This window comes from Seriola lalandi, unplaced genomic scaffold (genome assembly GCF_002814215.2).
Source record: "Seriola lalandi dorsalis isolate HSWRI2012SDOR001 ecotype SW California unplaced genomic scaffold, Sedor1 jcf7180002054334, whole genome shotgun sequence".
NCBI lineage: Eukaryota > Metazoa > Chordata > Actinopteri > Carangiformes > Carangidae > Seriola > Seriola lalandi.
Genome location: NW_019524887.1, coordinates 759,051 through 773,291, shown reverse-complemented (window position 1 = coordinate 773,291; position 14,241 = coordinate 759,051). Strand labels below are relative to the sequence as shown.

The 14,241-nt window shown below is 34.2% G+C and overlaps 1 protein-coding gene and 1 long non-coding RNA gene across 3 annotated transcripts in view; one reads left to right on the top strand and one right to left on the bottom strand.

Moving 5' to 3' along the window:
- Positions 1 to 7,363, top strand: part of LOC111655858 (retinal-specific phospholipid-transporting ATPase ABCA4-like) — a 38,333-nt gene extending 30,970 nt beyond the window's left edge. For both annotated transcript variants that reach the window (XM_023407393.2, XM_023407392.2), the window contains 11 exons: positions 673 to 796; positions 1,238 to 1,367; positions 1,575 to 1,695; positions 2,587 to 2,649; positions 3,018 to 3,124; positions 4,279 to 4,420; positions 4,712 to 4,846; positions 5,140 to 5,243; positions 5,458 to 5,550; positions 6,115 to 6,364; positions 6,554 to 7,363. In XM_023407393.2, the coding sequence (XP_023263161.1) occupies positions 673 to 796; positions 1,238 to 1,367; positions 1,575 to 1,695; positions 2,587 to 2,649; positions 3,018 to 3,124; positions 4,279 to 4,420; positions 4,712 to 4,846; positions 5,140 to 5,243; positions 5,458 to 5,550; positions 6,115 to 6,364; positions 6,554 to 6,670 (1,386 nt within the window). In that variant the 3' untranslated portion in view covers positions 6,671 to 7,363. The remainder of the gene's footprint in view (positions 1 to 672; positions 797 to 1,237; positions 1,368 to 1,574; positions 1,696 to 2,586; positions 2,650 to 3,017; positions 3,125 to 4,278; positions 4,421 to 4,711; positions 4,847 to 5,139; positions 5,244 to 5,457; positions 5,551 to 6,114; positions 6,365 to 6,553) is intronic.
- Positions 5,856 to 14,241, bottom strand: part of LOC111655860 (uncharacterized) — a 12,493-nt gene continuing 4,107 nt past the window's right edge. Inside the window, exon 2 of the long non-coding RNA XR_002760829.2 lies at positions 5,856 to 7,787. This is a non-coding gene — a long non-coding RNA (uncharacterized LOC111655860). The remainder of the gene's footprint in view (positions 7,788 to 14,241) is intronic.

Genomic DNA, 14,241 nt, shown 5'->3' with positions numbered 1-14,241 from the left:
TGGGGAAGCAGATGAGTCACAGGTGTGCAGGGTAGGGGAACACACCGTTTACCTGATCGACCAGTGAGGAATGAACATGTAAGACAATGATGACGCCTGCCAAGAGACTCTCAGTCAAGTGTTTGAACAAACCAGGTCCAGTTACTGTGTGGCACCGGTGTTTTTTAAGGAGAAAAAAATACCCTAGGAGGAAACAGGAGTGGGGGAAAAAGGCCCCGGATGCTGCTGACACTGTGACAGGTGACTTCCTGCTCCGTCAAAAAAAAATGTTCTTCTCACCAGATGGTTCTCTCCACTGTACATCTGTGCTCCTCCTCTTGCACTGTCACTGGTTTCATAGCAGATGAGTCAAGAGACCCACGTTTTTGTTTTGTTTTTGCAGTAAATCATAACTTTATGCAGTTGTTTGATTATTTAATTCCACAGTGATTATTTGAGTAAAGGTTCTGTTTTAAATGAATTTTGTTAGATATGACGTAAATGTTTAATGAGAACTAATTGAAATGATGATCATGCAGTGATGTCAGACATTTAGTGGACTACTTCAAGTTTAATGTAGACCTATATATTTCTCCCACAACATTGACTGACCACAATTAGTCTATTATTGTAAAGTGTTCACTTCTGCTCTTCAGGGAAATGTGAATTGGATGTGTGATGTTGTGTTTCCAGTCTTTGCTGATGTTCAATGAGTGGCTGAAGAAAGGCCTGCTGGTGTTCCCTCACTTCTGCCTGGGGCGAGGACTGATAGACATGGCCATGAATCAGGCTGTCACTGATGTTTACGCCAGGTTTGGTAAGGACTGTATACTTAGTGGTCATAAAACATAAAAGGTTTGGTTAGGAGTTTTGTTTGACTTTTAAATAATTACTTACATGTCATCAGAAAAAGCTGCTATTTGAATTATTGTTTTTAAACTGTGAGATACACACTTGGAGAGAAAAGCCCATTTTGCAGTTTCCAATGGAAACAAAGTATACATTTACAAAACTGAACCTTTACTCATCAAAATTGTATTCGTTCAGTAGGAAGTTGTGTATAACTGCTCCTCAGTCGTGTCAGATGTCATCCATCCTACAGACTCTGCAGTATGGATGACTTATAACTGTCCTCTCTATCTGGAAAAGTAATGTTTGTACAGCCTGTGAGATGTATAAAATAAAATCTTGTGGGGTTTTCTTTTTACTCAATGAACAAAGGGTTCATTTTCAGCACAGATCTCGTCTGTTTTTCCAGGTGAGGAGTACATAGCGGACCCTTTCCGGTGGGACTTTGTGGGGAAAAATGTTGCTTTCATGGCGGTGGAAGGCTTTGTCTACTTTATTCTCAATCTTCTCATCCAGTACCGCTTCTTCTTGGACCGCTGGTGAGGAACTGGCTTAACACAGAACAGCGTACAGGTTTACATACACAGCATCTTAACCTTATTACACCAGTACTCTTCACCTTTCCATTGAAACTTAACCAGGAAACATGCATTCACACAGGGTCACGCCTCTGGCCAAGCCATTAACAGATAAAGTGCAGCTCATGTACAACATGTGATTTTTTTTTTTTGTTCTGTACTCTTCAGGTTATCAGAATACAAGGAAACGGCAACACTAGATGAAGATGATGATGTTGCATCAGAGCGGCAGAGAATTTATGATGGACGGAGCAAGACAGACATCCTGCAGATCAGAGACCTGTCAAAGGTAAACATCACTCACTCGAACACGTCTGTGACTAAACTTGACTTCATGTAATCTTAATTCTATAATCATACTTTACACTGTAATAGACACTGTATTATAAAATTTAATAAGCTCCTTTTATATTTGGCCATCCTGAAATCCAACAGAATTTGTTAGTTTTAGTTTACCTTTTTTTTCATTCATCCTTACTCATATAGTTGAATGAAATGTCATTCTCCCAAAGGGCCAAGGAGCAGGATGAAGTTAGAGTAGTTATGTACATCCACAAAACCTCAGTGAGTTAGGTGCTGGATAGAAAAAAATAAAAAAAGGAAAGAAAAATATATAAAATTGAAATATAACCACACATTAGAATTACAACTCCTTCTTAATTTCAAATGATTTTGTTTGTATTGTTTCGATGTTTTGACCAACCTCAGGTTTTATACCTAAAAAGATGCTCTGGCCAAAAAACATGCACAAAAAATGGACACAACAATACAGACAAAACGATGGGAAAATAACAATTCAGCAAGTTCTAACGATCAACAACACATCCTGACAACACATTATATTACATAGATAGATTAGATAATTAAATATAAAAAACATTGTTGATTTTGTTTAGTAGAATTGAATTCATAAAAAAAAAAAACTGCAGCATTAACAGCAAATAACAGCAGATAAAGGAAGAGACAAAGGGAATACATTTATAATATATAAATATATAAGACACACTAGGTATAATACAAAACAAATACTAAAGATGATATATATACATTCATATTAATGCATTATAAAAAAGAAACTGGCACATTGTATTGATTATACAATCGTACATAATAAAATGTACACAAACATAATGACGCAAATAAACTGAATTATTATTGTTTCCCTGGTTTCTCTGCACAGACGTATGTGGGCAGGAAGAGGGCAGCTGTGGACCGGATTTGTGTGGGAGTCCCTGCAGGAGAGGTAAAGTCACTGAGTTCATTGAGAACTACTAATCCTTTCTTTTAAATTCTGATTCTTAAGTTTTGTCTCCTTGTATTTGCTCAAGTAAACCCACACACCGACTAAGCTTTTAGCCACACACCTAGAGATGCAGATGCATTTCATCAGCAGGCAGCATAATGAAGTATATTTATCTATGGTCTTATTTTTGTCTGGGTGTGTTTGTTATATTTCTATTATACATGGACATTTCCAGACATGTTATGAAAACAAATAGAATATTAGAGATTCACAAGGAAATCAGTAGTCATATGTTAAGTGCTTCCCTTGCAGTATCTCAGCTGAATCTGTGCTTGTATTGACACCGTGACTGTCTTTTGTCCTGTTAGTGCTTTGGTCTCTTGGGAGTCAATGGAGCTGGAAAGACGACGACCTTCAAAATGCTGACTGGTGACACTGATGTCAGCTCTGGGGAGGCCACTGTGGCTGGTTACAGGTACATAAAGATCAGTCAAAGCTGTCCCTGCACAATGCAACACAAACCCTTTTCAGGAGAGGATTGGGTGTTTATAAAAAAAAAAAAAAAAAAAAAGATCTGGTTGGTTTTGATTTATCCTGCACGCAGTTCCAGATGGGAAGCTGCTGGAGACGGTCCAATTAGTTAGAAAGTTTAGAGACCCAGAAGGTCATTCAAACATAATCTACATCCTGTGACTAAAACCCACATTTCGCAAAGAAAGGGGCTTGATGGACAATTAAGTTTATGAAGTCCCAAATCTAATTGAGCAGTGGTTTTGGTGCCAGTATTGTTCAATAAAAAATATTTGAAAGTACACAGTTCTCCCCTCAGAGCTCGTCAGGGTTGGAAAAGCTCTCAAACAGCATTTAAGACACTTAAACTCTACTGGATCCCTGATTAATGAAAGTCCAGATTAGCTATTATCATTATTTGCTTTTTAAAGCTATTTAAATGAACTATGAATTATAGTGACCCCTGACCTTTCTGGCAAGGAACCACCCTCCCTTAAAATACAGCAATATTATTCACTTCTCCTCAAGGGCCATGGCCTCAATGTGGATGTTAGTTACATTTACTTTTTCCTTCTCTTCCTGTATTTGACGGATGAGGAGGTGAGAGTATCGTCTTGTTCTTGTTGTTATATCATGGTGGGTACTTTGACCAGAATGATCACTAAACCATCGAGACATGTGTCACCATGGGAACATAAATTGAAGTCCCACTCCACACGGGTAGAGACTGCTTGAGTTAGGCATTTATGTACGGTGGTTAGAGTTAGGTTAAGGCGATAGAGACTGCATTATGTCAATGAGTGTCCCCACAGGGATAGTGGAATGCACACAAACATACACACATTGCTTTTTGTGAAAAACTGATTAATTGGCAGTAATTTATGACAAAAACAAATTTGTTCATTAAATGAATAAATACAGTCGATAAGAAAATAAATTTGTCATGTTTTATTTATTCAGACTATTGACTAAATTTTGCTCACAGTACTCTCAGCCTGAGATGACATGTTTTAAATAACAACATTATCAGTATAACCCACACTCAGAATTGATTGATATTTTGTTATTAGTGCAATGTTATGAGCTCTGATGGCTCACTCCTTGTGTCTTGTTTGCCAGCATTGTGACAGAGATTCTGGACGTGCACCAGAACATGGGCTACTGCCCTCAGTTTGATGCCATCGATGAGCTTCTTACTGGCAGGGAGCATCTCTACCTCTACGCTCGTCTCAGAGGGGTTCCGGAGTCAGAGATCCCCAGAGTGAGTAGGACTCCCGCTGCTTCACACCTTTAGCTGTCTCAGGGTGTCTCATGCTGCTACATAACTGAAGCTACTATTTGGCTACGCACTAAACAAAAAGCTCATCTGTTTTGTGCATCTTCCCTTTACTGTTGCTCAGTGTTTGCTAATGTTTGTTTTGTGCTTTTAATTTTGCAGTAGTGTTGTTATGAAGCGCTCAGTCAACAGTAGGGGCTCCCCATCCTGAGATGTATGCAGTAATGCACTTTGGGTAAAAGTACCCTCCAAACACTTGTCCACTTTCCCTTGTAGGTGGCAGAGTGGGGCATCCAGAAGCTGGGTCTAACAGAGTACGCCGGCTGCTGTGCAGGGACCTACAGTGGAGGCAACAAACGTAAACTTTCCACAGCAATCGCAATGATTGGCTGCCCAGCGCTGGTGCTGCTGGTGAGTCAGCCAATGACAAGGAGCTCATGAGCCCATTATTTGGGTTTTTGGGTTTTATGCAGGGATTTGTCACTAAAATGGTATATGGATCCAGATGGGAAGCCATATGGGTTCAGTCAAGCCTGGCCTCGAATGTTTTATACATTGGCAGGCAACAGCTCGGTTCAATTCAAGTTGGCATAAATCTAAGATCTTTGCCATATGCTGATAGAGATAAGGATTTGGTCTCTGCTCACATGTGCTCAGAGTCAAGTTTGCTGTTTGTTTGTGCCTGTGTCTGTGTGTGTGTTTAGGACGAGCCCACGACGGGGATGGACCCGCACTCTCGGCGCTTTCTGTGGAACGCCATCATGAGTGTCATTCAGGACGGCAGGGCTGTAGTGCTGACATCACACAGGTTCAGTATCTAATAATGAAATTAATCCACTGCACACATCTGCTGCAGCAGCTGACCAAACACAATTAACTGTTTTGCCAAGAATTGTTGATGAAATCATGACTAGATGGGTGTTTGCTTCATTTTACTATAGAGACTTGTGAAATTATGATTTATTGCTCACAGACATGTAACAGCAGCAATAAAATATGGATTATTGTTGTTTTTCCTCCAGTATGGAGGAGTGTGAGGCCCTCTGCACTCGACTGGCCATCATGGTCAATGGGACCTTTAAGTGTTTGGGTACCATCCAGCACCTCAAATACAAGTAAGAGATTTTGAGTGTTTACGAGTTCAGCATCAAATTTTATTCATTAACTCGCAGTCTCTAGGTGGAAAGCAACACCAATGTTAACTCTCGTCTCTATAACGTCTTTTTTTCTACTCCAGTTAGCATGCTAACCAGCTAGCCCCAGCCTGTCTCGTCACTTTCCGATAGCAACTCATTATAGCCTCTGATCTGCCCTGAAGATGTAGTGCTGCTCAGAGGGCATATTATAACCACTTGTCTTGTAAACGCAACAATCACCACCACTGATTCCCAGCAAGAAACCACGTTCGACGGCAGAGAAATCTTACAAACCCCTTTTAATAAATGAAGAAAGATACAGTTTGACTTTGAAAATACTAATAACATGAAGTTACATCTTTAGAAACTAAAAATACATCTACTGTAGCATTGGTTAAAATATTTGGTCTTCAATGAAGTAACCACAAGACATAAAAGCACTTCCAATGTAGTAAAAGCTGTAGATCTTTATATAAAGTATGAAAAAATATACAGTATATCCTTAAAGATGTCTAATATTTATACGCTGTTTCCCTTTTCCAGATTTGGTGACGGCTACGTAGTGACCATGAAAATCAAGGCAGCTAAAGTTGGCTTGTCCCCAGAGCTGGAGCCAGTCGAGAGCTTCATGGAGAGCTGCTTCCCTGGCTGTGTTCAGCGGGAGAAGCACTACAACACACTGCAGTACGAGATTGCTTCCTCCTCCCTAGCCAGGATATTTCAGCTGGTGGTGGCCAATAAAGAAAGGCTCAGCATTGAAGACTACTCCGTTTCTCAGACAACACTGGACCAGGTACGTCAGAAACTAAAAAAAAAAAAAGTTTTACTTGTCTTTAAAGAAAACTGTTTAATTTCTTATTTTAAACATGGCTCAAAAACTATGCTGGAAATCACTAAATCATGATCACCACACCTAAACAGATGCAGTACATTTTGCTCCTTTAACGAGATCAGTTCACAGAATTTACTTCCTGTCGTTCAGGTGTTTGTCAACTTTGCCAAGCAACAGACAGGAGAGGACGAGGATGTTACATTACACAGACGAATGGCAGGAGGAAGAAAAGACATCAAGATTTCACCGGTGAAGAGGAAAACATGAAAAAGTCACCTGTAAAAATACAGACACACAAATGTAGAGGTGTTATTCTGCAGGGCAGTAAACTAACTTCATAACACCTTTCATATTTCACTAGCCAAATTTGCTTTTTAGGACAGGGATGAGCCTGAGGTCACTGGTAGAGCAGTCTGTCAAAAACCAAACATGTCTGACACATTACTTGAAATCATGTGTGTTCATGTTAGTTCTTCATCTGAAAGAAAGATATTTCTGTTTATATTGACTGACTTGTATAAATATGTACATATTGTATGTGTAATTAATACTTAAGCACCTTAGCAGTATTTTTAAAATGTCTACATTGACACACACACCTCAATTTTATTTACCGTCTTCAAATGAAGTGTCATTTCATCTTGTTTGTCTCGACTGTCTGAATACAAAACATGTTTACTATAACTTCTGTTCTTTTCAGTCACTTACTGTTTTAAATGTAAGTATTTCTTTGTCTGCTGTGTTTCATACATTGCTGTGTCAGTACAAAATAGCATGAGATGTTCCTCTTAAAGGATTACATTTGAGGATAAGAAAGCTTTTAGATGTAAATAAAGAGGAATTCTATTTTGTATCTGGCCAAATAAACCTTAAACATGCTTTCTACTTTATGCTCTGTGCAGTCTTGCCTAGCTGATTGGTACTGCATCATCAAACCCAAATAAAACAATCCAACCTTTAGGTATATGTGAAGTGCAGTATTTGTCATCAATATATTTCAGTCCGTCCTTGCTTCTGTTATAGAAAGAATTAAGCCACTGTGGGTTCTTCAGAGTTGAAAGGCTGACCTACAGTACATCTTCTGACCGCCACTGAAAAGCTAAGAAAGCCACTGCAGGTCAGTGGACTGGCTCAGAGATAGCTTTGCATTGTGGCCTGTCACAACCTGGATTTATGTGACACACAGTCCAATTACTGTTCTTCTGCCGCAAGTGGATGGTGTCATTGCCTCAGGCCGCCCACTAGCCTGAATCTCATCGGCTACCTCAAAGAAACAGAGGGTTGATGGCACTGCGGCTCCTAATGAATTCTCTGGTGTGGATCTCATGCTCCTCTCCTGCCCATATGGTCATCTGGATGGAGCTGATGAGCATGAATAGGACCGCTGTGGGAGGGCACACAAGTCATACTGTAAGAGTGTGAAATATGACTGCTTGTATATGGCTGAACACTGAAAGAGGCTTAGAGTATGCTGAGACAAAAAAAAAACAAAACACCTGTTGTCTCTCTTATCAGAACCAAAGTCAATTTAACAAATTCTTATTAAAAACAGTGTAGAGCTGGAAACTAAACAAGTATGTTTACTCAAGTACAAGCGTGAACTACATTAATTGTGTATTTATACTATGACGTTTTTATGACACTTGATGCCTTACTATACTATGGTTTTTTTTATGATATTTTATGCCTTACTATATTATGACATTTGATACCTTAGCTAAACTATGACGTTTTTATGACATTTGATGCCTTACTATACTATGGTTTTTTTATGATATTTTATACCTTAGCTAACTATGACATTTTTATGTCTTACTGAACTATGACATTTTATGCCTTACTATACTATGACGTTTTTATGACATTTGATGCCTTACTATACTATGGTTTTTTTATGATATTTTATACCTTAGCTAACTATGACATTTTTATGTCTTACTGAACTATGACATTTTATGCCTTACTATACTATGGTTTTTTAATGATATTTTATGCCTTACTATATTATGACATTTTAATGACACTTGATACCTTACCTAACTATGATGTTTTTATGTCTTACTATACTATGACATTCTTATGATTTTTGATACCTTACTATGACATTTTTATGATATTTGATACCTTACTATACTATGGTGTTCTCACTACATTTTATGCCTTATTATTCCCAGACGTTTTCATGCCTTACTATATTTTGACATTTTTAAGACATCTGATACAATGGTTTTTTTTTTATAATATTTAATGCCTTACTATATTATGACATTTTAATGAAACTTGATACCTTACCTAACTATGACATTTTTATGCCTTACTATACTATGACGTTTTTATGACATTTTATGCCTCATTATACTATGACGTTTTTATGTCTTACTAAACTATGACATTTTTATGACATTTTATGACTTACTATACTATGACATTCTTATGATTTTTGATACCTTACTATACTATGACATTTTTATGATATTTGATACCTTACTATAGTATGACATTCTTATGGCTTTTTATACCTTACTATACTATGAAATTCTTATTACATTTGATACCTTACTAAAGTATGACGTTTTTATGACATTTGATGCCTTACTATACTATGGTTTTTTAATGATATTTTATGCCTTACTATACTATGGTGTTCTCACTACATTTTATGCCTTATTATACACAGACGTTTTCATGCCTTACTATATTTTGACATTTTTAAGACATCTGATACAATGGGTTTTTTTTTAAATAATATTTTATGCCTTACTATACTATGACATTCTTATGGCTTTTTATACCTTACTATACTATGACATTTTTATGACATTTGATACCTTACTAAACTATGACGTTTTTATGACATTTGATGCCTTACTATACTATGGTTTTTTAATGATATTTTATGCCTTACTATATTATGACATTTTAATGACACTTGATACCTTAGCTAACTATGACGTTTTTATGACATTTTATGCCTTACTATGTTTTGACATTATGATAACATCTGATAACATAATAAAACGTTGACGTTTTTATGACATTTTATGCCTTACTATACTATGGCTTTTGATAATTTACTAATAAACTATGACGTTCTTATGCCTTACTATACTATGACGTTTTTATGACATTTGATGCCTTAATATATTATGACATTTTAATGACATTTGATACCTTACCTAACTATGACATTTTTATGTCTTACTGAACTATGACATTTTTATGACATTTTATACCTCACTATACTATGACGTTTTTATGACATTTTATGCCTCATTATACTATGACGTTTTTATGTGTCACTAAACTATGACATTTTTATGACATTTGATACCTTACTATACTATGGTATTCTCACTACATTTTATGCCTTATTATACCCAGACGTTTTCATGCCTTACTATATTTTGACATTTTTAAGACATTTGATGCCTTACTAAACTATGACATTTTTATGTCTTCCTATACTATGACGTTTTTATGACATTTGATGCCTTACTATACTATGGTTTTTTTTTATGACATTTTTTGCCTTACTATACTATGGCTTTTGATACTTTACCAAGAAACTATGACGTTCTTATGCCTTACTATACTATGACATTTTTATGACTTTTGATACCTTACTAAACTATGACATTTTTATGACATTTTATGCCTTACTATACTATGGTGTTCTCAATACATTTTATGCCTAATTATACACAGACGTTTTCATGCCTTAATATATTTTGACATTTTTAAGACATTTGATGCCTTACTAAACTATGACGTTTTTATGCCTTCCTATACTATGACGTTTTTATGACATTTGATTCCTTACTATACTATGGTTTTTTTATGATATTTTATGCCTTACTATATTATGACATTTTAATGACACTTGATACCTTACCTAACTATGATGTTTTTATGTCTTACTATACTATGACATTCTTATGATTTTTGATACCTTACTATGACATTTTTATGATATTTGATACCTTACTATACTATGGTGTTCTCACTACATTTTATGCCTTATTATTCCCAGACGTTTTCATGCCTTACTATATTTTGACATTTTTAAGACATCTGATACAATGGTTTTTTTTAATAATATTTAATGCCTTACTTTATTATGACATTTTAATGAAACTTGATACCTTACCTAACTATGACATTTTTATGCCTTACTATACTATGACGTTTTTATGACATTTTATGCCTCACTATACTATGACGTTTTTATGACATTTTATGCCTCATTATACTATGACGTTTTTATGTCTTACTAAACTATGACATTTTTATGACATTTTATGACTTACTATACTATGATATTCTTATGATTTTTGATACCTTACTATACTATGACATTTTTATGATATTTGATACCTTACTATAGTATGACATTCTTATGGCTTTTTATACCTTACTATACTATGAAATTCTTATTACATTTGATACCTTACTAAAGTATGACGTTTTTATGACATTTGATGCCTTACTATACTATGGTTTTTTAATGATATTTTATGCCTTACTATACTATGGTGTTCTCACTACATTTTATGCCTTATTATACACAGACGTTTTCATGCCTTACTATATTTTGACATTTTTAAGACATCTGATACAATGGGTTTTTTTTAAAATAATATTTTATGCCTTACTATATTATGACATTTCAATCACACTTGATACCTTACTTAACTATGACATTTTTATGCCTTACTATACTATGACGTTTTTATGACATTTTATGCCTTACTATACTATGGTGTTCTCACGACATTTTATACCTTATCATACCCAGACGTTTTCATGCCTGAATATATTTTGACATTTTTAAGACATTTGATATCTTACCTACCTATGACGTTTTTAATGACATTTTATGCCTTACTATACTATGGCTTTTGATACCTTATTAATAAAGTATGACGTTCTTATGCCTTACTATACTATGACATTTTTATGACATTTGATACCTTACTATACTATGGTGTTCTCACTACATTTTATGCCTTATTATACCCAGACGTTTTCATGCCTTAATATATTTTGACATTTTTAAGACATTTGATGCCTACCCAACTATTACATTTTTATGCCTTACTATACTATGACGTTTTTATGACATTTTATGCCTCATTATACTATGACGTTTTTATGTCTTACTAAACTATGACATTTTTATGACATTTGATACCTTACTATACTATGGTATTCTCACTACATTTTATGCCTTATTATACCCAGACGTTTTCATGCCTTACTATATTTTGACATTTTTAAGACATTTGATGCCTTACCTAACTATGTTTTTTTTTTATATTTTATGCCTTACTATATTATGACATTTTAATGACATTTGATACCTTACCTAACTATGACATTTTTATGTCTTACTAAACTATTACATTCTTATGACTTTTGATACCTTACTAAACTATGACGTTTTTATGACATTTTATGCCTTACTATACTATGGCTTTTGATACCTTACCAAGAAACTATGACGTTCTTATGCCTTACTATACTATGACATTTTTATGACTTTTGATACCTTACTAAACTATGACATTTTTATGACATTTTATGCCTCACTATACTATGACGTTTTTTTAATGACATTTTATGCCTCACTATACTATGACGTTTTTTTAATGACATTTTATGCCTCACTATACTATGACGTTTTTTTAATGACATTTTATGCCTCACTATACTATGACGTTTTTTTAATGACATTTTATGCCTCACTATACTATGACGTTTTTATGAAATTTTATGCCTCACTATAATATGACACTTATGATTTTTGATACCTTACTATACTATGACATTTGATACCTTACTATACTATGGTGTTCACTACATTTTATGCCTTATTATACCCAGACGCTTTAATGCCTTACTATATTTTGACATTTTTAAGACATCTGATACTATGTTTTTTTTTTTTTTATAATATTTTATGCCTTACTATATTATGACATTTTAATGACACTTGATACCTTACCTAACTATGAAATTTTTATGCCTCATTATACTATGACATTTTTATGACATTTGATACCTTACTAAACTATGACGTTTTTATGACATTTGATGCCTTACTATACTATGGTTTTTTTATGATATTTTATGCCTTACTATATTATGACATTTTAATGACACTTGATACCTTAGCTAACTATGACATTTTTATGCCTTACTATACTATGACATTCTTATGGCTTTTTATACCTGTCATATACTATGACATTTGATACCTTACTAAACTATGACGTTTTTATGCCTTCCTATACTATGACGTTTTTATGACATTTGATGCCTTACTATACTATGGTTTTTTTATGATATTTTATGCCTTACTATATTATGACATTTGATACCTTAGCTAACTATGACATTTTTATGTCTTACTGAACTATGACATTTTTATGCCTTACTATACTATGACATTCTTATGGCTTTTTATACCTTACCTAACTATGACATTTTTATGCCTTACTAAACTATTACATTCTTATGACTTTTGATACCTTACTAAACTATGACGTTTTTATGACATTTTATGCCTTACTATACTATGGCTTTTGATACCTTACCAAGAAACTATGACGTTCTTATGCCTTACTATACTATGACATTTTTATGACTTTTGATACCTTACTAAACTATGACATTTTTATGACATTTTATGCCTTACTATACTATGGTGTTCTAACTACATTTTATGCCTTATTATACCCAGACGTTTTCATGCCTTACTATATTTTGACATTTTAATGACACTTGATACCTTACCTCACTATGACGTTTTTATGCCTTCCTGTACTATGATGTTTTTATGACATTTGATGCCTTACTATACTATGGTTTTTTTATGATATTTTATGCCTTACTATATTATGACATTTTAATGAAATTTGATACCTTAGCTAACTATGACATCTTTATGTCTTACTGAACTATGACGTTTTTATGACATTTTATGCCTTACTATGTTTGACATTATGATAACATCTGATAACATAATAAAACTTTGACGTTTTTATGAAATTTTATGCCTTACTATACTATGGCTTTTGATACTTTACTAATGAACTATGACGTTCTTATGCCTTACTATACTATGACGTTTTTATGACAATTTATGCCTCACTATAATATGACGTTTTTATGACATTTGGAGCCTTACTATACTATGGTTTTTTAATTATATTTTATGCCTTACTATTGACATTTTAATGACACTTGATACCTTACTATACTATGACCTAAGTATGACGTTTTTATGACATTTTATATCTTACTATACTATGGTTTTTTATGACTTTTGATACCTTACTAAACTGTGACGTTTTTATGCCTTCCTATACTATGACGTTTTTATGACATTTGATACCTAACTATACTATGACAATCTTATGACTTTTGATACCTTACCTAACTATGACCTTTTTATGTCTTACTAAACTATGACATTTTTATGACATTTGATGCCTTACTATACTATGTTTTTTTTATGATATTTTATGCCTTACTATATTATGACATTTTAATGACATTTGATACCTTACCTAGCTATGACATTTTAATGACATTTGATACCTTACCTAACTATGACGTTTTTATGACAGTTTCATGCCTTACTATACTATGGCTTTTGATACCTTACTAATAAACTATGACGTTCTTATGCCTTACTTTACTATGACATTTTTATGACATTTGATACTTTACTAAATTATGATGTTTTTATGACATTTGATACCTTACTATACTGTGGTGTTCTCACTACATTTTATGCCTTATTATACCCAGACGTTTTCATGCCTTACTATATT